At 37.8% G+C, this 26,355-nt stretch overlaps 1 protein-coding gene across 7 annotated transcripts in view; it reads left to right on the top strand.

Moving 5' to 3' along the window:
* The first annotated feature begins 4,327 nt into the window (after positions 1-4,327).
* The window catches only part of POLI (DNA polymerase iota), a 31,060-nt gene continuing 9,032 nt past the window's right edge, over positions 4,328-26,355 (top strand). The window contains exons 1-8 of one of the 7 annotated variants that reach the window (XM_030336324.1): positions 4,328-4,490; positions 5,860-5,970; positions 8,405-8,569; positions 13,478-13,630; positions 16,034-16,270; positions 18,509-18,687; positions 20,003-20,094; positions 24,771-24,901. In XM_030336324.1, coding sequence (XP_030192184.1) covers positions 4,343-4,490; positions 5,860-5,970; positions 8,405-8,569; positions 13,478-13,630; positions 16,034-16,270; positions 18,509-18,687; positions 20,003-20,094; positions 24,771-24,901 — 1,216 coding nt within the window. In that variant the 5' untranslated portion in view covers positions 4,328-4,342. Of the gene's footprint in view, positions 4,491-4,523; positions 5,971-8,404; positions 8,570-13,477; positions 13,631-16,033; positions 16,271-18,508; positions 18,688-20,002; positions 20,095-24,770; positions 24,902-26,355 lie in introns of those variants that run through there. The other 6 variants (XM_030336325.1, XM_030336328.2, XM_030336327.2 and 3 more) reach the window with 6 other exon arrangements.

The following is a 26,355-nucleotide window of genomic DNA, read 5'->3' as shown; positions in this document are numbered from 1 at the left end:
TAGGTTATTTATTCCGGCAATGCATCTCACAACGGTTTTTGTGGTTTGGTAGAGAAATAGATGCAGAAATATATTTGTGAAATTAAAAAAAAATTTTTTTAACTTGTGATTTATGAAAAGACTATTAAAGCATGGTTATCTCGGAGCATCCAAATTATGGGTTATTATGGGTTATTTCTATTTTCTTATCTCCTTTCTATATTTTCCAAATTCTCCATAATCATGAATACTTTTGCAATCAGAAAAAGGGTTTCTTTTTTAAAAAATGATTACATTAAAGGAGGTGTCTATCGATTTAATACAGTAAACCTGATCTATTTCAATGTGCTTGCATTTTCTATATGACATCCAGTAATTCTCTTTCCCTCAGTGGTTGAAGTTTGCAGACGTTATTTATAAACGAGGACCAAATGACTTGTATTATGATCACATTGGTCCCCATCTCTCTCCAGAATGACAAAGCAAGGTCCACTGAGCACAACCTGACAAGCAATGTTTTAAATGCCATTACTAAAACAACTACACAGGCTTTTCATCAGACTTCTACAGAACCACAAAGAAAGGTCAAAGCAAAGAGAAGCTGTTAGAAGAACGCCAGCCTCATATACCTTCTCATAGCCACAATCACATGGTATGAAGCAAATATTTTTAGGTTACAGAGAGAAAAATTGAAACTGCAGCTTTGGTGTGCAATGGGATGTACAGAATGAGAGAGAGAGAGAGAGAGGAAGGTTTTTTCATGACAATTAAAGTTTTCATGCAAAGGGTTTTGGATCCTGGGATGAAAGTTCAGTAAATACTGGAGGACATGCACATTGTACAACAGCGTGTCATAATTATAGTTTGCTTTCAACCATCTGAAGCCTTTATGTGTTTTCTGGTTTTAGCTTCTAAGCCTTATAAATTATTTCTGACTCATCAGCCTTTCACCCTAGGGGCAACTCACAAGCTCCATAAAAATGTAGATATTTTTCTTAAATCTCTTTTCTAGCAAATGCATTTGTTTTTAGCCTCAGAACGTAAGTTCCCACAATGAAAAGCAACTAAATAATACTTGTCTCCCTCTCTTGCATCCCCCTTTTTCTAGAAACGTCCATTTATAATTAAAAGCACATATCTGAAAATCAATTCTTCATTATGACTGGAAACCTGAAGCTGAGGAGAGAGTTGGGAACAGGATAGTGTAAATGTTACTAGTGGGCCAGAGCGCCCAACCTCGGCCCAACTGACACCTTGGGCTGGCTAGTTCTTTATTGTGAAGGGGTGCCCTGTACATTGTAGGATGTTCAACAATATCCTTGGCCTCTACACACTAGATAGATGTCAGTAGTGCAGAACTCCAATTCCGCAAACATGACCACCACAATATCTCCAAGATATTGCCAAATATCCCTAACAGACAAAATCAATCCCAATTGAGAAACACTGCACTAGGCTAAAAACCTTACAAAACCAAATTCTCTGTGCCTTTGCCAATTCAAATTGTTCTTTTGACCCTATAGTCAATTTCTACATACCTAACTCCCTACCAACATAAAATACAGACACTCACAAACACCTTCACACTCTTTGTGTCAAAGCCCTTGAACATTGTCTAGAGTTTTGCCTTTGAGCTGTATGTGGCCAATTTGGCTAGGAGGAGAGAAACAGGCAGTGGTAACTTTCCCACCCTTCACTGACATGGGCGTTCATGCTTGTCACTTTTAATGTACATAAGTTCATGGTGTCTTGACTTCTGAAGCTTGTAAATGTCCCCAGTTGTGTTTTTTTTTTTTAAATCTGCTAGTCACACTCTATAACCCCAGGCTCCCCATGAATATTATTTCAACCACAGTTTTATTTAATTAAATATGTTTATTCTGCCTTGAAGTTCTCTCACTTTGCACTTAAATATGCAATTGTGATCTAGGCTCAATATGTTTATTTCCTGAAATAATCCTCAATTAGAACCAGCTAATTAAAATAGAGGAAGGGATTTATAGAATAAAAGAAGCACTTCCCAATTCATTCCTCAACAAAGCAACACATATGAGCTCACATAAATTGTATTTTTATGCCTCTTAATACATTTGAGGGATGTTTATTCTCCCTACTTCAAGTTATCTGATGTTTGAAGCACCAGGGAAGACAGAGGGAGTGACTTCCTCTATGGAAGAAACATTATTAACAAATCCTTCTCTATGGAAAACTCTGACAGGTGGATTTACCATTACTAGACTCATAATCTTGAGTAAGCGCCTAGTCTCTGCTGGCCTGTTTCATTTTTGGTAAAATGAGAATGACGATGCCTACCCTCTAGGGCATGTTGAATGAGATCATCTGTTTGAAGCTCTTAGTCCTATGCCCGACATAGAGATGTTTTATTAATGTCATTTCTATGCCACTTCTCTTCTTTGTTCCTAGCACCAGCTAAATAATTTGTGAGGTACAATGCACAAAAAAAATGAGTGCTCCCTTGCTCAATTATTATTAAGAATTTCAAGATGACAACAGCAGAACACTAAACCAAGCACAGGGCCCTTCTAAGCATGGGGCTATCTCTGTATTACTGTAAAAGTTGTACACTCAAAAAGCCAGCCCTGGGGCACCTGGGTGGCTCAGTTGGTTAAACCAACTTCGACTCAGGCAATGATCTCAAGGTCTGTGAGTTGGAGCCCTGCGTAGGGCTCTGTGCTGACAGCTCAGAGCTGGATTCTGTGTCTCCCTCTCTCTCGGCCCCTCCCCGACTAATGCTCTCTCTCAAAAATGAATAAACATTAAAAAAATTAAAAAGCAAATAAATTTTAAAAAGTTAAAAAAAAACACCAGCCCTGCTTGCTCCCTGAGGGTTTTTCACGTTCCATTTATCTATTCTACTAAATTAAAAGCCCCTCTTCAGTTTGACAATTGACAGGGAAATAAATGTAACTAACCAGATAGGGCTTGATTGTGTGTGTTGTTTTTCAATGCTGGCTCACTTTTGCTTAAGCTGTTGAGTGTTACTGAGCCTAGAGCTGTTAAAAAGGAGTTATTTTGATCTGCCATGGCATTTCAGGGGTTTGTATCATTCTCAATATGGGGGAATTAAAAAAAATACCTTTGTTGTCTGTAAGTAATTGGACCCCTGATGATACCCCAAGAGGCACTTAAGGGCCGAAGAGGCACTTAATTGAAAAGCTCTTTATCTACAGTTATAAAACGGTATTCACAAAGAAAGCAGCATAGCTCTAAATATTTTAGATCCTACACTGGAGAGTTTTAGAGAACTGGTCCAGATGTCTAAGGGTAAAATACCCAAAGAGGAAGACTTGGTCTTCAAACCACTGAACCCCAGTTCTGCCCGTTACTCTTTCTTTAAGGATGCATCAGCATGTCCTTTAAAAGGTTTGCAAGGTTCACACATCTTGACAAGTGTCAAGGTTCACTTGTAAGATCGAAATTCTGTTAAAAAAAAAAGGCAAAATGTGTTTGTAAATATATGTATAAGTATGTACGTACACACATAAAAATTTCCAAATTTCCTCTTATGGAAAACACAAACACACACACACACGCAGAGGCACACAAGCGTCTTAACAGAAAGCAAAGACGACTATCATTTATTGAGCACCCCTGTGTGTCAGGTGTTTTACATACATTGGAATACTAAACTATGTTTTCATTCACTTATTTAATCTCTAGACACTCAAGGCAACGGTCCCCCCCAACAGTGGAGAAACCGAAGCTCACAGGAGTTATGCAACCTGCCCAAAGTCAGAAAATTAGCAAGTTTGGAGGCTCTGGTTTGGAAATTTTATCTGATTCCAAAACTTCATGTATCACGATCCTATTCGCTTTAGATGATTAAGAATTCAGGGATCCAATCTGTCAGTGTCTTTGAATCAAACAACGAACAAAATGCAACAATATTTAACATACTTGCTAATCATGTCAGTTCACACGGCCCCCTTGGTCTTACCATAATTGCCACCCTTTCTCTTACCCCCCATCACCACGAATCGTTCAGTGTCTTAAGTGTTACCAGTTTTGCTTGTAACAGTTATCGAGAGAACAGGCTGGCCCCAGTTAAGATAAAAAAAAGTTAAAATTTGTGGCATGGGACTAACTCCGAAGACCTCAAGAAAAAAAAAAAAAAGAGCTGTTTGTGACGGTAATCCCTCACTTCCGGGCTCAACCGGGCGAGAAGCAACCTCAGCACGTGGGACCAAACGATTCCCAGGCCGCGCGTTCCTCCGGGCAACTGGCTGGTCGGCCCGGGCTGCGCAGGCGCCAAGGCCGAAGCGACTGGGGGCGGTCGGCCCCTGGTTTCCCTGGAGACGGGGCGGAAGCGGCCGGAAACTGCGCTGTCGTTGGCCGCGGCAGGATGGAGAAGCTGGGGGTGGAGCCCGAGGAGGAAGCCGGCCGCGACGAGGAAGAGGACGCGGCTAAGGCCATGGACCGGGCGGAGGAGGGGGAGGCAGGCTGCTCGCGCGATGCGCCGGTGCCTGAGGAGCCCGGCGGCGTCCCTTGGTGTAAATGAGAAGGGCGGGGCGGGCGGAGGCCAGGGGAGGCGGCGGCGGCCGTTGGGGCGCGACAGTCCCTGCCTCGCTCTGTTCTTTTCGTTTTCACGGCTTGGTAGAGAGAGCTGCCCTTCGTTACCTGCTGTTTACAGCTAAGGACGGGATCGGCGAATCAGTTTGTTATTCCAGGGTGCATTTGTGATCCCTCAAATAGCCGAAGAGGCGCCGGGGCTGAGTAAGGTTGCAGAAGTAGAGAACCTTGTCGCCCACTTGGCGGAGGTTGGGGCTGTAGCTTGGCTCGGCACCGAAAACGAGGCACATCTGCAGTGGCCATCTCTTCCAGGACCCACTTTCGGCCTCTGGAAACATAAGGGCTCTACCTTGTACTGCCCAACCCCAGGGCCTGAGGCCAAGGCTCTTCCTTGCCCCCTTCTGCGCCCCCGTTTGACTTTTAATTTTTGGAATTAATTTTAGACTCACAGAAGTTGCAGAAGCGGCTTTCCCTATTGTTAATATCTTATGTCACTTATGTTGATATCTAATGTACATATGTCAAAACTGAAAAGTGAACACTGGCATAATACTGTTAAGTACAAACGCTATACAGGGTTTGCCAGTTTTTTCCACTTAGTTTTCTGTTCCAGTATCCAGATCAGAATACCACATTGCACTTAGCCTGCCTCGTTTTTAATTGGTTAAGAGCCGGAATCTCCTCTCTCATCCCCCTCCGCACTCCATGACCTGAGCTACTTCTTCAAATTCAAGAAATATTTACTCATTCTTTTAACTTAGCGAATATTTATTGGTAGTCTGTTATATGCCAGGCCCTGTCCTAGATACTGGGGATTCAGCATTGAACTAGATAATCCTGCCCTCATATGGGTGCCAGATAAAGTCTACTGGAACCCATAGGTCTGGATTCTGCCCTTTTGTATTTAACGATTCTTTTTTTTTTTTTTTTTAATTTAAGAACATGCCACTTAGGATAATTTTTAAGTGGGTTGAAATCAGCATTAAACTTACCTATCCCTTGCGATTTAATCTAAACTTTATTATAAATTTCCAGGTGATAGGATTACCTCTTTCATCTTCCATTATCGATTTTTTCCCTCTCAAAAGTTATTTCTAGCCTGAGAAAAATACAGTGCACAAAGAAATACTAAGTACACAGGACTGAAGACCCTCCTATAGATGGAGTTTCTCTCGTGTCGGTAATTTTTAGATGCTTTGACACATAAATCTAGGAAGAAACTTAAAATCATTCTTCATTCTTCCTTCTCAGTTACCATGTCTTAAGGGACTGCCAATTGCTCAGAGATGATAAGCAGCCTGAATATATTTTTCTATTTCTTTGCATATTGTGCATTGGTTCATGGTCAAGTGGTGCCAGAAGGAGGTTCTTCATCCAGAGTCATAGTGCATGTGGATCTGGATTGCTTTTATGCACAAGTAGAAATGATATCAAATCCGGAACTGAAGGGTAAACCTTTAGGTAATTCTGGACATTGATAATATTTTCATTTTGTATAAGAGTATTAACTATTTATGTTGATTATATTCTGATATATTAGCCATATTAAAGATTTTGGAAGCAGTTCTTAAGGTACTTCATAGGCAGTAAACTTGGCTTCTCTAGTAGGTGTAAAATTTCTAAGCCTCATTTAATAAATGATGAAAATGATGAATTTTACACAAGTAGTGTATATAGCTAACTGAACACATAAACAGAAAGACCATAAGCTGTTAGTCTTTTTCTCAATGGTTAAAATTAAAAAATGTCTTATTACATTCTAATGACATTTTCACCTATCCAACCACCTTTTGATTTTGACTCTTGAACTGTGTAACATGACAAAATAGTTGGATTTTGAACAGAACCCTAAATACTTGAGGCATATAGAGTGTAAAATTTTCCTAAAAATGCAGGTATCTTTTTAAATAAAAGGCAAAGAGGGATTTTATGTGGAGGGTTTACTTGTATATGTTGGCTTGTTTTAGCATTTCTATTGCATGTATGTCTTAAATTGGAAAAGTCATTTAAATTTCCTAAAATTTCTTTTATGCATGTAGTAAGAATTTATCTTTTAGTATAAGCGTAAAGAACAATTCTGGTTCACCAGCTGCTAACCTCTTCTGCCTAGGTTGTGTTTGATAAATCCCAATTCATCCCAGCCTACTTGATTTACTAAGGAAGAACAAAGGGATGACTAGTTTTTGGTGTGCCAATATCAGTCTAGGATTTTTAATCCTGAGGGATTAATCATTCATTCTTAGGGTGTCAAGGAATTAGGATTAGGGGCTATAAAATTTTCTGCTAAAGTCATTTCTGATTAGTAGCAGTGTAACATAAGATGCTATGTAGGTAATGCTTAATAAAAAAGTATAGTATAATTAAGACACAGGGATGAATGATTATCTGGAAGTGAGAAATGTGATGCTGAAAGTTTCTGGGAGAAAGGGAAAGTAGTCTTTCAGTTATACTCAACAAATATGTGACTATTTAACTTGGGCTGGTAACAGATAGTAGTAGTGAGTCCATATAATTTAATTCTGTATTAGGAGACTACTTTTTAAGTTAAGGAACTTACCAGTCTGATTTTTATATAGCTCACTGATGAATCTTAAATCACTACTTTTGACCCAGAGCTTCTATTGTGGAGTATATAATTGGATATGTCACAAATCTTTATATGAAATAACGTTTCTTTGCCTTGTTTATAATGTCAAAGTTTTAGAAACAAATGTCTTACGTTGGTGGAGTGGACATAATCTTTTTTTCTTCTACATGTTTGTGTTTTAATGAACACTACTTTTACAGTGGTAAACAAATGGTCAGCTTGTGTAAAGAGAAAAGTAATTTCAGCAATCTTAAGCCACCACTAGTAAACGAGAATTTGTGTAGTCTGTAGATGGTCATAATTTAGTCATTTTTGATAAGGAGGGGTCCCATTAATGATGCCTCACTGCCTTATCTTTTCTGCAAATTACTCTGGGGAACAGTTTAGTAATTGCAACATTTATTGGGAGGAGATCCTTCATGCTTGTTGTAGGTTGGCACTTATAATAGAACATCGTTTTATAGTCATCGGAAAGTTTTTCTAGCAGAAACCAGTGATTAATTGTATTCAGTTATTTTCATCTGCTTTATTTTTTGGTGAAACATAGCCTAGACCTATATAAAGAGTTAATTCAGTATAAATTAATCTGGTTTCATATTGTCTGAAAAAAAATCCCTAGGAGGATTTTGTTTCTATCTTTTTGCTGAAGACTCCAGACAATATACTGATTTACTTTTAGTTTTTAAATGTTTATTTATTTCGAGAGAGAGAAGAGAGCAGGGTAGGTGCAGAGAGAGAGGGAGAGAGAATCCCAAGCAGGCTCTGTGCTTTTAGCACAGAGTCCAATGCGGGGCTTGATGTCACGATTCTTGAGATTATAACCTGAGCTGAAATCAAGAGTCAGATGCTTAACTGACTGAGCCACCTAGGTGCCCTGAGAATATACTGATTTATGATAATTTTTGTTAATTTTATTTATAGAACCTTGGTGAATGGAGGCTATACTTAAAAAAAATTTTTTTTTAACGTTTATTTATTTTTGAGACAGAGAGAGAGCGTGAACAGGGGAGGCGCAGAGAGAGAGGGAAACACAGAATCTGAAACGGGCACCAGGCTCTGAGGTGTCAGCACAGAGCCAACGCGGGGCTCGAACTCACAGATCATGAGATCATGACCTGAGCCGAAGTCGGACACTTAACCAGCTGAGCCACCCAGGCGCCCCGAGGCTATACTTTTTAACCGAATAGCACTTTTTCGTTTTAATCAGAAAAATTGCATTACAATTTAAAATTATGGAATTAGTAAATAATATATTAAGATTTTCTTTAATCCTGTTCAGTTTTCTCATAAAATATTTACTTTTTATAGGGGTTCAACAGAAATATTTGGTGGTTACCTGCAACTATGAAGCTAGGAAACTTGGAGTTAAGAAACTTATGACTGTCAGAGATGCAAAAGAAAAATGTCCACAGCTGGTATTAGTTAATGGAGAAGACTTGACACGTTACAGAGAGATGTCATATAAGGTTACAGGTACAGATTATGGGCAGTACACTTTCAGCATTAATTTGTATATGGGATGCCCATTCACTACATGAATCTTTTAATACATAAAATGCCATAAATCACTTTCTTTTTTGCTAATAACTTTTATTTTGGCTCTTGCCTGCTTTAAAAAATATAGAAGAGGATGACTTTTTATGTTATGAGTAATCTTGACAGAAAATGTATAGTTGTAAGAAATTTGGAGTCTGTCGTGATTGGTGTTTATAAAAATGCAAGAAAAAATGTAAAGCAAAATTTGGAAATGAGAAAATGGAAAGATATACCAAAGAAAGTAAAATTTTTTTTTAAATTTTAATTAAATTATTTATTTATTTATTTATTTTTTTTTTTAATTTTTTTCAACGTTTTTATTTATTTTTGGGACAGAGAGAGACAGAGCATGAACGGGGGAGGGGCAGAGAGAGAGGGAGACACAGAATCGGAAACAGGCTCCAGGCTCCTTGCCATCAGCCCAGAGCCTGACGCGGGGCTCGAACTCACGGACCGCGAGATCGTGACCTGGCTGAAGTCGGACGCTTAACCGACTGCGCCACCCAGGCGCCCCAAAATTATTTATTTTGAGAGAGAGAGAGAGCACGCGAGCAAGTGCACAAGCAAGGGAGGGGTAGAGAGAGACGGAATCCCAAGCAGGCTCTGTACCATCAGCGCAGAGCCTGATGCGAGGCTTGAACTCACGATCAGTGAGATCATGACCTGAGCCAAGATTAAGAGTCAGATATTTAATCGACTGAGCCACCCAGGTGCCCCTCAAATATTTTTCATTTTAAATTTAAAACCAAGTTTAAATGAATTATGCATATGCTGTACTCTAATGTGCTAATAGTTGGGAGAGGCTTCTGAATGTTTGATTAACATAATTAAACACTGATTTGTTAAGAACTATTAGCAAAAATAATGGGTATCTTATTACTTTTTTCTTGGATTTTATACATATATATATACTAAATACTACAATATAGGCAAATTCCTCCATACTAAGGTTTGGGTTTGAATCTTAGAGTTTTAGTAAATTATAGGAACTGTGAAATATATTTGTACTGGCATACCGCAAATATATGTGATTTAAAAATGTATAAGAACCAGCTGTTTATCTTTTCTGCTGTTGTTTTTGCTTGTTCTTAATTGTAGCAGTTTTCAGATGAATGTGTTAAGTATAATATCCAAAAGCCCTTACAAATATACAAGGAAAAGATACTTCAGAAAAATGGACAAAAGCTATGAATAGGCAATTGACAAAAAGAACAAACCCAATGTCCACAATTATGTGAAAAAAGAATACTCAAATTCATTAGTGGCTCAGGAAATTTGAATTAGTAAGATTATTTTATGTCCATCATACTTGCAAAAAATAAAGAATGTGAGAAAAAGTAGAAACATAAAGTAGTACAGCTTTTAAAGAAGAAATACAGAAATGTTTTTTCAAATTAAAGATACTATGTTTTTTAACCCTGTGATATTACTTCTGGCAATTTATCCAATAGAAATAAAATCATGAGAACATATGTACAAAATATGGTAGCATGGTTTGTAATTGGTAAAAATATGGAACAAAAACAAATGCTCATCAGGATGAGAATGGCAATAGAAACTAAGACTTCTCTATGATGGAATATTATATAGTCGTTAAAAAGAATGCATTGGTGGTATACTATTTGATTCCGAGAGATATTCCTTGTTGAGTAAAAGGTATGTATGTCTATATATAAACAGGAAACGAGGGAAACAAGAGGATATATACTAGGTTTTTAACTTAGTTAACTTCTGGAGAGGAAGTGGCAGTGGTGAAATGGGAGAAAGGGGGAAGAAAGGATAGCTAAGCAGAAAAGACAAGACTAAACTCCGAAAATGTCGCTTGTACATCTACGCAAAATTGTGTGTATATGAATATTAAGATAATTTTTAGTGTACACAGAAGAGGTTATGCATCATTGTGCCTCTTCATGTAACTCTTCCTCATTCTTTTCAATACCTGTGCAGTACTACGTTGTATTTTGTTCTGTACTTACTTAACCTGTCCTTTAGGGATATGAAGACAGTATGTCCCACTTTATTCCTATTGTCCTATTATTAATAGCACCTCCTTTCATTCAGAAAATTTCTTATTTTGGAAGATAAAGTACATGGTTTCCTGATAGTGATAGATTATTAGGCTGTTAACTAACTTTCTGCTCTTCCTAATATATGCTCCAGGAGACTTTTTCATATAGAAATTCTGTCATACTTTTATGGAGATACCCATAGCGTAAGTTCTTAGAGGTAAATTTCTAGATCAAAGGTAAGTTGCACTTAAAATTTTGAACACTGCTGAATGTTGCACTTGAGGTTTTCCTAGCACATTGCTAGTATATATGGATGTTACATATTCTCAAACTGTAAAGATTTTGCCTGATAGGTGAAAAAAATAGTCATTGTTTTGATTTGAATTTTTCTATGACTAAGTTTGAACATCTTTTCATATTTTGGTCATTTATACATATATTTTCTGTGAATAATCTATAGGGCCTGATTTTCATTTGGATTTCTCTTTTTTTTCTAATTGGCCTATATCATTTTTTGGAAGTTAAAGAAATTAGCTCTTTGATACCCATGTATTATAAATGTATTTCCAATTTGCATTTTACCTTTTAAAATTTATTTATGGTGTCAGACTTATCGGTCTTTCCCTTATTACTTTGATGCCACTGTATTTTTTCATCCTTTTAATAATTAAAATGTCATACTGGAAATTTAGTTGGTAAGTCTGACTTTTTATACTGATTCTTAATTTATCAAGTATCTTGAGAGAATTAGACATGCACTAACATTGGGGCACCTGGCTGGCTCAGTCAGTGGAGCATGCGACCCTTGATCTCAGATTTGTGAGTTAAAGCCCCATGTTAGGTGTAGAGATTACTTACAAATAAGATCTTTTAAAAAAATGCATAATATAATAACAAATATTCTGGGGGCACCTGGGTGGCTCAGTTGGTTGCGCGGCCGAATCTTGATTTCAGCTCAGGTCACGATCTCATGATTCATAAGATCCATCCCCACCTCAGCTCTGTGCTGTAAGCATGGAGCCTACTTGGGATTCTGTCTCTCCTTCTCTCTGTCCCTTCCTTGTGTGTGGGTTCTCTCTCTCAAGATAAATAAACTTAAAAAAAAAAATTCTAAGCATGATTTGTGCATTAATAAAAAGTAATTTTGTTAATTTTTCTCATAGTATTTTTTGAGTTGAAGTAGGAACATAGCTTAATAGTCCTATGCTGAATTTATCCCTGACCTATTTATAACGTATCTTATTGTTTCATATTTTTCTAAAATATGTATACGTTTTTGTCTAGATAGTTTTTTCTCTAATTACCAACTCCTGTCTTTGGCCTTACATGTTTAGTAAATGCATCTTATTTATGAAGTTGCCAGCAAAAAACTATTAAGTTCAGAAATGGGATAAGTGATTTATCCCTGTGACCTAATAATAGAACCCATATAATCAATCAATTCAGTGATTCACCAGCTTTGTGCATGATTCTTGTGTTTAATTTGCTTTTCTGCTTAGTATTTAAAACCTTGTCCTTTAGTTTTCTTATGTAGTATATACTTTCGAAAAAATTGCAGAAATTGATGTACGAAATGCAAAAGAATCCTTTTATGTGATCAAAAACATTGTCAGTCTCAGGACAGATAAATAGTTTTCTCTAGGTAGAGTGGAAGTGATTTTTGGTGGTCACTGGATCACATTATCTTTATTAATTGTTTTCTCATGATATTATCAAGTCGGCATCAATAAAATAGAGGTATTTTTAGTATTTATGTAAAAAAGCGATCTGTCTGGAATGACATAGTACTTTTATTTCTGAGCTTTCATATTATAGGACTTTGAGAACCTATGCATTTAAATTTTTTTTTAATGTTTATTTTTGAGAGAGAGAGAGAGAGAGCGAGCAGGGGAGTGGCAGAGAGAGAGGGAGACACAGAATCTGAAGCAGGCTCCAGGCTCTAAGCTGTCAGCACAGAGCCCGACGCGGGGCTCAAACTTATGAACTGTGAGATCATGGCCTGAGCTGAATTTAGATGCTTAACTGATTGAGCCACCCGGGTGTCCTGCTTATGCATTTTTAAATAAGAAGAGGCTAGTAATTTGTATTCTGCCATCCTACTGGTATCAGTAGAGATTCAGAGAGAAGTGAAAATTCTTCTCAGTGATGACAGAGTTATTAGTTTTAATCCTAAAAAGAAGAATTAATTGTCCTTTTGAATTTATTTCAAATCTTGGTTCACTTCAGTTTAGCAAGCATTTGACTTAAGGACAGGGTATTTGCTAGGTGGTGGACATTCAAATACATGTAAGTCATGGTCCATATCTACCCTTGAGGAAAAAGCTGGGGGATGACTGGTCAAAATCTTACATTGTAGTATATTTTGAAAATTAAGTGACTTTTCTTTTTGATTCAGTAATAATTGGAAGTTTTAAATTTTGTCTTTTTAAAACTCTTGTGGAAAATATAGTGGAATATATTATTACTTGTTTCTGCTTTTCTAGGCTGACTGTAATTTATTCTTTGGACCCACTGTTTCAAGATCATAATAAATGATAAGCATTAATATTTAATGTACTACAGGTATAGAAATTTTAGGTATAGGAGATTGAGCTAAATCTATTGCTGTGAGCATCTGCCCAGGGAATGTCATTTTGGACTTACTTTGTTGGAAAATATTGCCTTTACTCAAAATGTGGTACAGAAGAAACTCCCAGTTAACTGAGGACTTTTTAAAAGATATTGTGGAAGGGTGAAATCTTTAACATACCTGATGTATTTTTAAGCATAAAATAGTTACATCTATTTTAGTTATGGCCTTAGTCAACATCGGTGCACCACTATTATTTCAATTTAGAGTTGTTGGAAGAATTTAGTCCAGTTGTTGAGAGACTGGGATTTGATGAAAACTTTGTGGATCTAACAGAGATGGTTGAGAAGAGACGACAGCAGCTTCAAAGTGGTGAACTTTCAGCACTGACTGTGTGGGGTCATGTATATAATGACCAGTGTAAGTCAATTCTTTATTTAGTAACTAAAAATGCCTACATTTCTTAATGTTCATTGAGTTCACTGAGCTTAATGAATGGACTTTATCTTTCTGAAAATTTTATGTCTTTTGTTGGAGGTATAGCCATATTTCAGTGGTCTGTCTAAAATGATTAAAATTAGGTGTTCCATGTTAAGAAGGCAGAAAATGAGGGGCGCCTGGGTGGCGCAGTCGGTTAAGCGTCCGACTTCAGCCAGGTCACGATCTCGCGGTCCGTGAGTTCGGGCCCCGCGTCGGGCTCTGGGCTGATGGCTCGGAGCCTGGAGCCTGTTTCCGATTCTGTGTCTCCCTCTCTCTCTGCCCCTCCCCCGTTCATGCTCTGTCTCTTTCTGTCCCAAAAATGAATAAACGTTGAAAAAAAAAAAAATTAAAAAAGAAGGCAGAAAATGAGATTTTGGTGACCTGTAGCTCAGTGGTCCATGCACTTTTCATTTCTTTGACACAGTTTGTGTGTTATTGTTTTTAAGAGCCATACCTTTTTCAGTTATAAGAACTGCCTTGATAGTATATTTTTTATTCTCCTAAAACTGTCTTTAAGCAAATTTTGAGGTAAACTAAATTTGTCTTTTTGCTTGTTCCTTCTATTCCCCCAGGCATCAAGACACTCAATGTTGCTCTTTGACTTCCTGATTTAACTCCCATGGAAGCTTGTCCAGGCCTACCGGCCATCTTTTGCAAGCTCATATTCAGTCAGTTCGATAATCTTTGCCAGCTGTTAGCAAGAAAGCAGAATGGTCCATCTCCTTCACATATTAAAGTGTGAATGACTGATGGTGTTTCCAGAGATATTTACATTTGAAAATAAGCTTCAATAAGCCCCAGTGAATATTGTAACTCTGCTGGTGACTTCTATATCATGCCACATGGAAGACACACTACTCTGCATTTGTAGATTTGCCCTGACCTTCTTGCCCCTATATCTCGGCATGTGTGTCCTCTTAGTCTAGTTCCCTGCCTCTCTGATAGTAAAGAAAAGGAGGTAGAGCTATAGCTCTCTTCTAGAAGAGAACACGAAGCTTTTCATGTGTCTTTTGTACCTGTGCTCTGTTGTCACTTATAAGGACTGAATAGAATAATTTTTAAAGTAAATTCAGTATTTGTTAGTACATATTACAGAGAGCTAGGCTTTATATCCTAAAAAGAAAATGTAATTCTTCATGAATCCTTCCTTTCAAGATTTTGTTAAAAAATTTTTTCTAACCTACAGAAAAGTTGACAGAATAGTACTGTGAGAACACGTATTATACCATTCCTTATAGATACACTCAGTGCTATTTTGCTACCTTTACTTTATCTTGCTCCCCCTTTATTGATTGATGGTTGATTGATGAGCCATTTAAAAGTAAATTGCAGGTGTCGTGACACTTCATCTGTAAATACTGCTGAGAATAAGGACTGTCTCATATAATTCTAATACCATTTTCACCCCCAAGAAAATTTGTTTCTGTGTAATTTCCCTACACTTTTCATAAAAGATCTCTCAAACTATGTACGGATTCAGAATTGTTTTCAGTAGCACATCTGGTTACTGTGTGTAATGTTTTGATTCAGGTCTTTAAAGCTGTAATCTTAGCTCTCTTATTAATGTAATACTTTTACTTTTATGCTTGCTTACAGTTAAAAATGAGTAAAAGTTTTACTAATATCAGTAAGAATTTTTTTTAATGTTTATTCATTTTTGAGAGAGAGAGAGAGAGAGACAGTGCGAGCAGGGGAGGGGCAGAGAGAGACAGAGGAGACACAGAATCCAAAGCAGGCTCCAGACTTCAGGGTCAGCACAGAGCCCGATGCGGGGCTTGAACTCACAAATGGTGAGATCATGACCTGAGCTGAAGTCGTTCGCTTAACCGACTGAGCCACCCAGGCACCCCTTAATGATTAACAGGTTACGAAACTTGATCTCTCATAGAAAATTCCTACTGATGGGGTGCCTGGGTGGCTCAGTCGCTTAAGCGTCTGACTTGGTTCAGGTCATGATCTCATGAGTTCAAGCCCTGCATCAGGCTCTCCGCTGTCAGCACAGAGCCCGTTCATTTCCTCTGTCTCCCTCTCTCTCTGCCCTTTCTGCACTTTCTCTCTCTGTGTCTCAAAAATAAACAATTAAAAAAACATTTGTTAATCGTTAAGCACTCCCAAGATGCATTCACTATCGCAGTCACTTGGAATTCACTTCTGGTAGTTATTTACTTTACAGAATTCCTATGAAGAACAAAACAGATGAGTTAAATGGCTGGCAGTATGGTGGTGTTGTGAGGGAGGAGATTGGATGTAGGTTAAGCCCTGTGCCTTTTTAAAACTCATTTCTAAAGAAGAAAATTAAGATTTTTTTGTAGTGACTTGTAATGACATTGGCTGTTTTTATAGATGTAAACCTGCATGACATCTTGCACGTCAGACTCCTTGTTGGATCTCAGATTGCAGCAGAGATGCGGGAAGCCATGTATAATCAACTGGGTCTCACTGGCTGTGCTGGAGTGGCTTCTAATAAATTATTGGCAAAATTAGTTTCTGGTGTTTTTAAACCAAATCAACAAACAGTCTTACTACCTGAAAGTTCTCAAGTTCTCATTCAGAGCTTGAACCATGTAAAGGAAATGCCTGGTAAGACATATATATTTGAAAAGTATACATTAATTGCATTTCTTTAATTTTCAAAATTGTAGATACATGTAATTAATTCTTACAGCCTGTATCCTTGGCTCTTGGAGAAAACCCAAAACGCTAATGTTCTCTGGAGGGAATCTGGATTAGGAAATCTATGAAAGTGCTTTTCTAGTTTCACCTACTTTATTTTAGTATAGTTTGAATATGATCATGAAAGTTATAACCTGGAAACGTGGTCCTTTATTTCCAGTCCCTGCTTCATATTCTTATACGGTACACTGCATTTGGAGAGGAGCATTGGTCTTTTACTAACTCTGCTTTGGGATTATATAGAAAATATTAGGGCTACAAGGGACCTTGCAAAGCATTTAGGCCAAGTTCTTGTTTTAAAAAACTTTTTTTTTTTTTTTTTTAACATTTATTTATTGTTGAGAGACAGCAACAGACAGAGCATGAGCAGGGGAGGGGTAGAGAGAGAGGGAGACACAGAATCCGAGGCAGGCTCCAGGCTCCGAGCCGTCAGCACAGAGCCCGACGCAGGGCTCGAACCCACTAACCGTGAGATCATGACCTGAGCCGAAGTCAGACGCTCAACTGACTGAGCCACCCAGGCGCCCCTACCAAGTTCTTATTTTAAAGAGGAAGAAACTAATTTTCTTGAGGCGGTTAGTGACGTATTCAGGGCATGGGGCAAATTTCTGTCTTTGAAGATCAAATACTTATGTTTTTATAGACCATTAATAAGGGATGTGTTAAACTTCATTTCTATGGCATTGCTGGGGAATAAGATGTTATAATAGAATTCTGTGGAAATGAATTTTTAGGACAACTGAACCTTCAGATGTCATAACTTCATATTTTTAATCCATGTATGTGTGATTACAAACGTTTTTGTTCATTCATATAGCTTGCAGTTTTCTGAGTCTGTAACAGTTAACTATGTCAGGTTGTAATAAATTAAGGACTATACTGATACGGTCATAAATAACATTACTTGGCTTTATTTTTTGAGTTCTTGGATTTGTTTCTTTTTTTACAGGCTTTCTCTTCCTTATTGCCAAATTGCCAGCCCTCTTTTATTTCAGCTGTGAACATATCTGTTACTCCACTTTAAATTTTTTTTTTAACGTTTTTATTTATTTTTGAGACAGAGGGAGGCAGAGCATGAACGGGGGAGGGTCAGAGAGAGAGGGTGACACAGAAGCGGAAGCAGGCTCCAGGCTCTGGGCCATCATCAGCCCAGAGCCCAACGCGGGGCTCGAACTCACAGACTGCGAGATCGTGACCTGAGCTGAAGTCGGACGCTTAACCGACTGAGCCACCCAGGCGCCCTCCTGTTACTCCACTTTAATAATTTCCCCTCCATACCAGTTGGCTTTGATTTACTTCTTTTACTGTGCAGGGAAATCAGAAGACTGTAGAATTAATTTTTTCTTTTTTTTAATTGAGAGAGGGGTGCTTGGATGGCTAAGTCAGTTAAGCGTCTGAATTTCAGCTCAGGTCATGGTTTCGCAGTTTGTGGGATAGACCCTACTTCGGACTTCCAGCTGACAGCTCTCTCCCTCTCTCCTTCTGTCTCTGCCCTTGCCCCACTTACACTCTCTGGCATGCTGTCCTTCCCCCCCCCCCCAATAAATAAATAAATATTTTAAAAAAGAGAAAGGGGCACTAAATTACCTGAGCATCTCAGGTAAGGTGATAAACTATGACTGTTAGTGCAACAACTTTTGCTAGGAGTTTTGCTAATGAGTAGATTTTTTTATTTATTTGCTTTATGGCTCTTGTATTTGGGCAAGTAAATATTGGCAGATACGACTTGTGGATAAATGTGTGATATATGCAGGAGTCAGATTAGCTAGTAAGCACATGCTAATTAATTTTATTAAGTGACAGTCTTTCTTTGCATAAATAATAACCATGACTCTTGAATACTTCCAAAGTGTTATATAACAGGTGATAAGTACTTCGTTTTATCAAGACAGCATTTCTTGGTTATCTCCATATTCATTATGTTGTACTAGGGTTGTTAGGTTTTGGAAGTGGTTCATTTAAGAGACCCTGAATAGAAGAAGAACAGCCTAATTTTCAATAAAATTTAATCCTAGCACAATATTCATTATGGTATTGAAAGATGTGTTTGATGGTATTGAAAGATGTGTATTATATATACTTGAATTAGCTTTATTTTAAGGAGAAAAGCTACTATAACACTGTGTGTATTTCTTTTTTGCCTAGGTATTGGCTATAAAACTACCAAACGTCTTGAAGCTCTGGGTATCAGAAGTGTGCGTGATCTCCAAACCTTTTCATCCAAAATACTAGAAAAGGAATTAGGAATTTCAGTTGCACAGCGTATTCAGAAGCTCAGTTTTGGAGAGGATAACTCTCCTGTGACACCCTCAGGACCACCTCAGGTATGTGATAATGATATTTATTGTAATTGTTGGCACATTATTTGAGATAAAGATTTCTGGTTTTAGTACTATGTTCTTACTATTCTAATTTGCTTACTAGGTTGAGTACATGATCACTTTCCTATGAGAAAGCTAATTTATTAGATTAGTAAATATTTTTAAATTGAATCTAAGAATTAGTATTTCAGCCTCAAGTTAGCTACCTTGATAAAATGCCACTTAATTTTTAACAGACTTTATTGTATACATTAGCTAAAATATTTCAGTTTTTAAGAAATCTTGTTTTCTGAGTAGTCTAATGATTTAAGAAATATAGAGACAGGTATAATCACCCAGTTAACATTGATTTTTTTTTCCTATGTGACAGGCACTTTACTAAGTGCTTTACATACCTTAGCCCATTTAATCTTTACAACAAAGCTTTGAGGTAGGTAGTACTATTATTTGTTCATACCTTTTCCCTCTCTCTTTCTTTTTTTAAGATGAGGATACTGGGGGCCCCTGGGTAGCTCAGTCAGTTAGGTGTTCAACTTCGGCCCAGGTCGTGATCTCACGGTTAGTGAGTTCAAGCCCTGAGTCGGACTCTGTGCTGGCAGCTCAGAGCCTGGAGCCTGCTTTGGATTTGTGTCTTCTTCCCTCTCTGCCCTTTCCCTGCTTGCACTGTCTCTCTCTGAAAAATAATTACTCAGTAAATTGTTACTAAATAATTACAATTATCTCTCAAAAATAAACATTACAAAAAAATTGATAAGGATAATGTACTTTAGAAAGGTTAAGTAACATGTCCAAGGTTAAACTCAAATTCAAGTGCTAGGGGATTAAGAGCTTTACTGTAATCATAGAATAAAGGTTGGAGTTGGTACTAGAGCTTTTTGTTGTTGTTGTTTATCATGAGAGAGAGGGAGAGAGAGCATGCATGCGTGTGCACACACACGTACACACGCATGAGCAGGGGAGGGGAGATGGAGAATCCCGAGCAGGCTCTGTGGTGTCAGTGCAGAGCCCGAATCGGCTCAAACTCGTGAACCGTGAGATCATGACATGCGTCGAAATCAAGAGTCGGACACTTAACCAAGTGAGCCTCCCAGGCGCCCCAGGTAGTAGAGCTTTATAATTTTCTTGACTTCCAGTGAGCTTTCTAGTGGAGTACAGTAACTTGCAGATAAAAAGAGCTCATACAGAAGCGAACTAAATGGCTCAAACTGAGCACCAGAGGGAAGTTAGTAAAGAATGTACTGAATATTTGACATCCACGCTCATAACTGGACTTGCTTATTTGGGTTTATAGTAATCCCTATTTGTGTTTCTTTGGTAGTCCTTTAGTGAAGAGGATTCATTTAAAAAATGTTCATCGGAAGTTGAAGCTAAAAATAAGATTGAAGAACTACTTGCCAGTCTTTTGAACAGGTGATTTTCCATTTTGCCATATCATCCTATATATTCTGTGTAAAGTATATAGAAAGTATACTTGATGTTCTTAGAATTTATAGAATAACTAGAGACCGAACAGTATAAAGAGTGATCATTTATCATTGAATTTCTCTACATTATAAACTGTTGCAAATATAGGGACATATACTCTTAACTAAATTTAATCCGTTTACATTAGTTTTAATTTTAGTAACATTGTGATTATCCTTTGGATCTTAAGCTGCTCATGGTTATCTAAGAGGGTTTTATGGGTATCTAGAATCTCTACACCTACAAATTTGTGATGATTGAGGTTAGGAAATTATTCAGACGAACAGTGATGGAGAGAGTAGTAGAACGCTTCTGTCTGCTTTGCCTCAGACTGTGTGAAAGAAAATGGAGTCAGACAAAGGAATAGCTAAGTGGGGCTATGCGTGAGCAGGGAGAGTGAGGGCGGTGTGTGCGGGGCACTGGTCTGGAAGGACATGAAAGTGTCAGCTGGGATTAGGAGTGTACGAATAGCATAGCATAAATGGAACAAGATGTTTAGTTTCTGATGCTCCTTTCCTATCATATATCTATTTCTCAGTATTCCATACAAGAGTATGATCTCTTTGCCTCCCATTTCTTTGATTTCTCAAAGTAAGGTGTCAGGGGTCTAACACTTTTGGGTATCTGTGCTTCTGTAATGACTGTAACTATGACTAGAGAGAAAGGTTTTAGATGACTGTGTCAGTAAACTGATGAGGGAGAATTTCCTACAGCTTTGCTGTCACCTGCTGTGTGGTTCTCATGTCTTGAGCAGAGCCAGAGCGCATGGTTTGCTGCCTGGGCTGCGGCTGGCTGAATGACCCAGCTCCGGTGATATAACTCAGGCTGGGCCTGTGAGTATGCTGCTGAAACTGGGTCATCCACTTTGCTTCAGCTAAATGGAAGACTGCTGTAAAATGCCTGGCCATTGGCCAGAGTTCTGCAGGTAGAGAAGCCACAGAAATTTTACAGCCCAGAAGAATCAGCCCAGAAATGAGACTAGATGCTTTAACCTGTAATTACCACCTATGGGTGGCTCAGCCGATTAAGTGTCTGACTTTTGATTTTGACTCTGGTTATGATCTTACCATTGTGAGATTGAGCCCTGCATTGGGCTCAGTGTGAAGTGCAAAGCCTGCTTGGGATTCTCTCTCTCTCTCCCTGCCCCCCCCCCATGTTTTCTCTCTGTCTCTTTCAAAATAACATAAACTTAAAAAAAAAATTACTGGGGCGCCTGGGTGGCGGAGTCGGTTGAGCGTCCGACTTCAGCCAGGTCACGATCTCGCGGTCCGTGAGTTCGAGCCCCGCGTCGGGCTCTGGGCTGATGGCTCAGAGCCTGGAGCCTGTTTCCGATTCTGTGTCTCCCTCTCTCTCTGCCCCTCCCCCATTCATGCTCTGTCGCTCTCTGTCCCAAAAATAAATAAACGTTGAAAAAATTAAAAAAAAAAAAATTACTGTGAATTACTGAGAAACTGTGAACCGTTTCTCCTTATCTCTGCTTGCCACTCCCTCTACACCATGGCCCCTTATTTCAGTGACTGAGATATAATACCATCTATGTGACGGGCAAAAAAATAATTGTGTTTGTGTGGATGTGTTTTTCTTCTAGAAGAGTATATGATAACTAATGGTATAGCTATGTAAGAGGTGTAAAATCATAGAATTTTTTTATAACTTTTTTTAATGCTTATTTTTGAGAGAGAGAGAGAGAGAGAGAGAGCAAGCTCGAGCACACGCAAGTGGGGAAGGGGCAGAGAGAGAGGGAGACACAGAATCCAAAGCACGCTCCAGGCTCCGAGCTGTCAGCACACATCCCTACTTGGGACTTGAACTCACTAACCGTGGGATCATGACCTGAGCCAAAGTCAGATACTCAACCGACTCAACCACCCAGATGCCTCTAAAATCACATAATTTTTTTTTTTAATTTTTAAAAAAAAATTTTTTTTTTCAACGTTTATTTATTTTTGGGACAGAGAGAGACAGAGCATGAACGGGGGAGGGGCAGAGAGAGAGGGAGACACAGAATCTGAAGCAGGCTCCAGGCTCTGAGCCATCAGCCCAGAGCCCGACGTGGGGCTCGAACTCACGGAGTGCGAGATCGTGACCTGGCTGAAGTCGGACGCTCAACCGACTGCGCCACCCAGGCGCCCCAAAAATCACATAATTTTTAACCCATCCTCTGGGCACTAGTTTAAGCTTGCTTAGAATATGACCTTTTCTTAATATGTCTTAATTAGTTATAGGAACCAAGTCAGACTCTTTGAATAATGACTTAGTAGAAGACACTTAACTGGAAGGTATTTAAACTAGTAATGTGTTTACAGGAACCATTTAAGATATCTTATTATTTTAGTAAGGCAACAATCAAGTCTTGTGAAAGAAAAATAAGAGAAAAAATTATTTTTTACAAAAATCCAAATTTTCCAGTTCAGAATTCAATTTTCGTATGTTTAACAATGTACAATATTTGTATTTTGTGTTTGTGATTTTTAATACATTGCCATACATATAAAAAGGAAAATATTATTTTTTAATGATATTTATTCTAGTAATTAGATTTTCTGCTTTTTAAGTGAATTTTGTATCTCATTAAAACTTTTATTTTCAACACTAAAACCAAGACCATTTGAATGAAACACTTTTTTTTTTTCTTTGTTTATTTTTTTTTTTTATGAAATTTATTGACAAATTGGTTTCCATACAACACCCAGTGCTCATCCCAAAAGGTGCCCTCCTCAATACCCATCACCCACCCTCCCCTCCCTCCCACCCCCCATCAACCCTCAGTTTGTTCTCAGTTTTTAACAGTCTCTTATGCTTTGGCTCTCTCCCACTCTAACCTCTTTTTTTTTTTCCTTTCCTTCCCCTCCCCCATGGGTTCCTGTTAAGTTTCTCAGGATCCACATAAGAGTGAAACCATATGGTATCTGTCTTTCTCTGTATGGCTTATTTCACTTAGCATTACACTCTCCAGTTCCATCCACGTTGCTACAAAGGGCCATATTTCATTTTTTCTCATTGCCACGTAGTACTCCATTGTGTATATATACCACAATTTCTTTATCCATTCATCAGTTGATGGACATTTAGGCTCTTTCCATAATTTGGCTATTGTTGAGAGTGCTGCTATGAACATTGGGGTACAAGTGCCCCTATGCATCAGTACTCCTGTATCCCTTGGATAAATTCCTAGCAGTGCTATTGCTGGGTCATAGGGTAGGTCTATTTTTAATTTTCTGAGGAACCTCCACACTGCTTTCCAGAGCGGCTGCACCAATTTGCATTCCCACCAACAGTGCAAGAGGGTTCCCGTTTCTCCACATCCTCTCCAGCATCTATAGTCTCCTGATTTGTTCATTTTGGCCACTCTGACTGGCGTGAGGTGATACCTGAGTGTGGTTTTGATTTGTATTTCCCTGATAAGGAGCGACGCTGAACATCTTTTCATGTGCCTGTTGGCCATCTGGATGTCTTCTTTAGAGAAGTGTCTATTCATGTTTTCTGCCCATTTCTTCACTGGGTTATTTGTTTTTCGGGTGTGGAGTTTGGTGAGCTCTTTATAGATTTTAGATACTAGCCCTTTGTCCGATATGTCATTTGCAAATATCTTTTCCCATTCCGTTGGTTGCCTTTTAGTTTTGTTGGTTGTTTCCTTTGCTGTGCAGAAGCTTTTTATCTTCATAAGGTCCCAGTAATTCACTTTTGCTTTTAATTCCCTTGCCTTTGGGGATGTGTCGAGTAAGAGATTGCTACGGCTGAGGTCAGAGAGATCTTTTCCTGCTTTCTCCTCTAAGGTTTTGATGGTTTCCTGTCTCACATTTAGGTCCTTTATCCATTTTGAGTTTATTTTTGTAAATGGTGTGAGAAAGTGGTCTAGTTTCAACCTTCTGCATGTTGCTGTCCAGTTCTCCCAGCACCATTTGTTAAAGAGGCTGTCTTTTTTCCATTGGATGTTCTTTCCTGCTTTGTCAAAGATGAGTTGGCCGTACGTTTGTGGGTCTAGTTCTGGGGTTTCTATTCTATTCCATTGGTCTGTGTGTCTGTTTTTGTGCCATGAATGAAACACTTTTTAAGATGCATGTACGTGTACTTATTTTCTTAAATGTGGCATATAATTGGTCTTTCAAGTTATTACTCTAATTTGCCATATAATGGTGGTATTACTGTCTCCTTGGATCTTTTCAGGGAGTGCTTTTTGACAAAATTATCTCATTAAAATTTTTTTCTTTTTGTAATCCTTTTTTCCTGTGTAAAAAATCTGTCATTTTTCATGTATTTGCCTCTGTCAGTGAATGATTCTCTTAGTTTCTTAAATTTCCTGCTGATTTTAATATATGGCTTTCAGTTATGTTTGGATTTGAATTATAAAAATGGCTTGTTATAATTATGTAATTGTATCTTATTTCTGTTCTTTTCTGATTGCCCTCAATTCTGAGTGAGGCCTGAGAGCCTTAACATTTAAGATTTCAGAGCCTTGGTGCGTAGACTTGGTGACTATTCAGACACTTGTATTGCTTCCTGCCTAGTTATCGACTATGTTTATAATTGTTACGGTGATACCCTTAGGTTCAAAAAAAAAAAAAAACACCTTTAAGTAATACTTTTCTGATTCCTTGTTTCCACTTTCTCTTTACTTTTAGAGTATGCCAAGATGGAAGGAAGCCACATACAATAAGATTAATAATCCGTCGGTATTCACCTGAGAATCACTGTAGCCGTGAGAGTCGTCAGTGCCCTATTCCATCGCATGTAATTCAGAAGTTAGGGACAGGTTTGGGATATTTTTCTAATAATTTAATTGGCAGATTGAACTCTTAAAAAAACAAAAACAAAAACTTTGAATTAGCAATATGGCCCAAAGATGGAGAGTCTTCACAGGGAGTTAGTTAGCTATTAAATACCTTCATTATATCAGGAATTTTCACAGAACGACTTTGTTGTTTGTTGTTTTTTAATAGATAATAAAAATAAAGCTGCAGTTAACAGTGTTCCCCAAGTACAGAGAAAACAAAACTATGATAATGTGTTACATGATTCAAGATAACTTCTTTATGGGCATTTAGGTCATTTCCATTTTTTGGCTATTATGAAATATGGTGCTATGAACATTTGCATGCAATTCATTGGGCAGATATATGGTTTTGTTTGTCTTGGGTAGATTACAGAGAGTGGAACTGTTGGGTTGTATGTTAAGTTGAACTTTTAAGAAACTGCCAAACGGTTTTCTGAAGTGAGTATAAACATTTGTATTCTTACCAAGAATGCATGAAGGTTCTAGGCTTTCATATTCTCTTCACACTTAGTGTTGTCAGTTTCTTTTTTTTTTTTCTTTCTGTTTAATTTCTTTAATGTTTCCAATACTAATATTTTTTCCAAAAAGTAGAGGAAACATCTCCAGGTATTTATCTAGCATTTATAATTTTCATACAGAAATGGTATATGGCATAGTGCCATAGTTTTAACATTAAAAAATAATTATTTTAAATTATAGTAAATTATAAAAGTATTCACATACATAATCATTATAAGAATTCAGAGTTTTATAAACCAAAATAAGAGAAAAAAGTAATTTTTTCAATTTAAATTAAAAGTCTAATTTTTTAGGACGTTTACTTCATCATTCATTTATTTATACTAGTTGCTTTGGTATACTTTTAGGTTGGATAAGATATACCTTCTATTTGTTATAGGGTATCTATTCCATTATTTTAGGTACACTTTCTTGAGCAGAATGTATGTATAATGATATAATGATTATGTATATATAATGATATACAAATTGTAGCTTTTTGCATGTTAATATAAGTTGGTGTATTTTATTATAGTCATTCTTGTGGCCTTGTAGTAGTATTTCATTGTGTTTTGGGTTTTGTTTTTTTTTTTTTCTTTTATGGATAATGCTTTTCATGGTCTATGTAAAAATTCTTTGCCTAACCCAAAAGTCACAGATATTTCCTCCTGTGTTTTCTTTTAGAAATGTATAGTTTTGGGGTGCCTAGGTGGCTCAGTCTATTAAGCATCTGACTCTTGATTTTGGGTCAGGTCATGAACTCATGGTTTGTGAGATTGAGCCCACTTCAGGCTCTGTGCTGACAGTGCAGAACCTGCTTGGTTTTCTCTCTTCCTTTCTCTCTGCCTGCTCGTGTATGCTCTCTCTCTCTCAAAATAATAAACATTTAAAAAAATTAAAAAAAAAAAAAAGAAATGTATAGTTTTAGGGGCACC

This window comes from Lynx canadensis, chromosome D3 (assembly GCF_007474595.2).
Source record: "Lynx canadensis isolate LIC74 chromosome D3, mLynCan4.pri.v2, whole genome shotgun sequence".
Classification (NCBI taxonomy): Eukaryota; Metazoa; Chordata; class Mammalia; order Carnivora; family Felidae; genus Lynx; species Lynx canadensis.
Note: the sequence above shows the minus strand (reverse complement) of the source record. Positions and strands in the feature narration are given on the sequence as shown.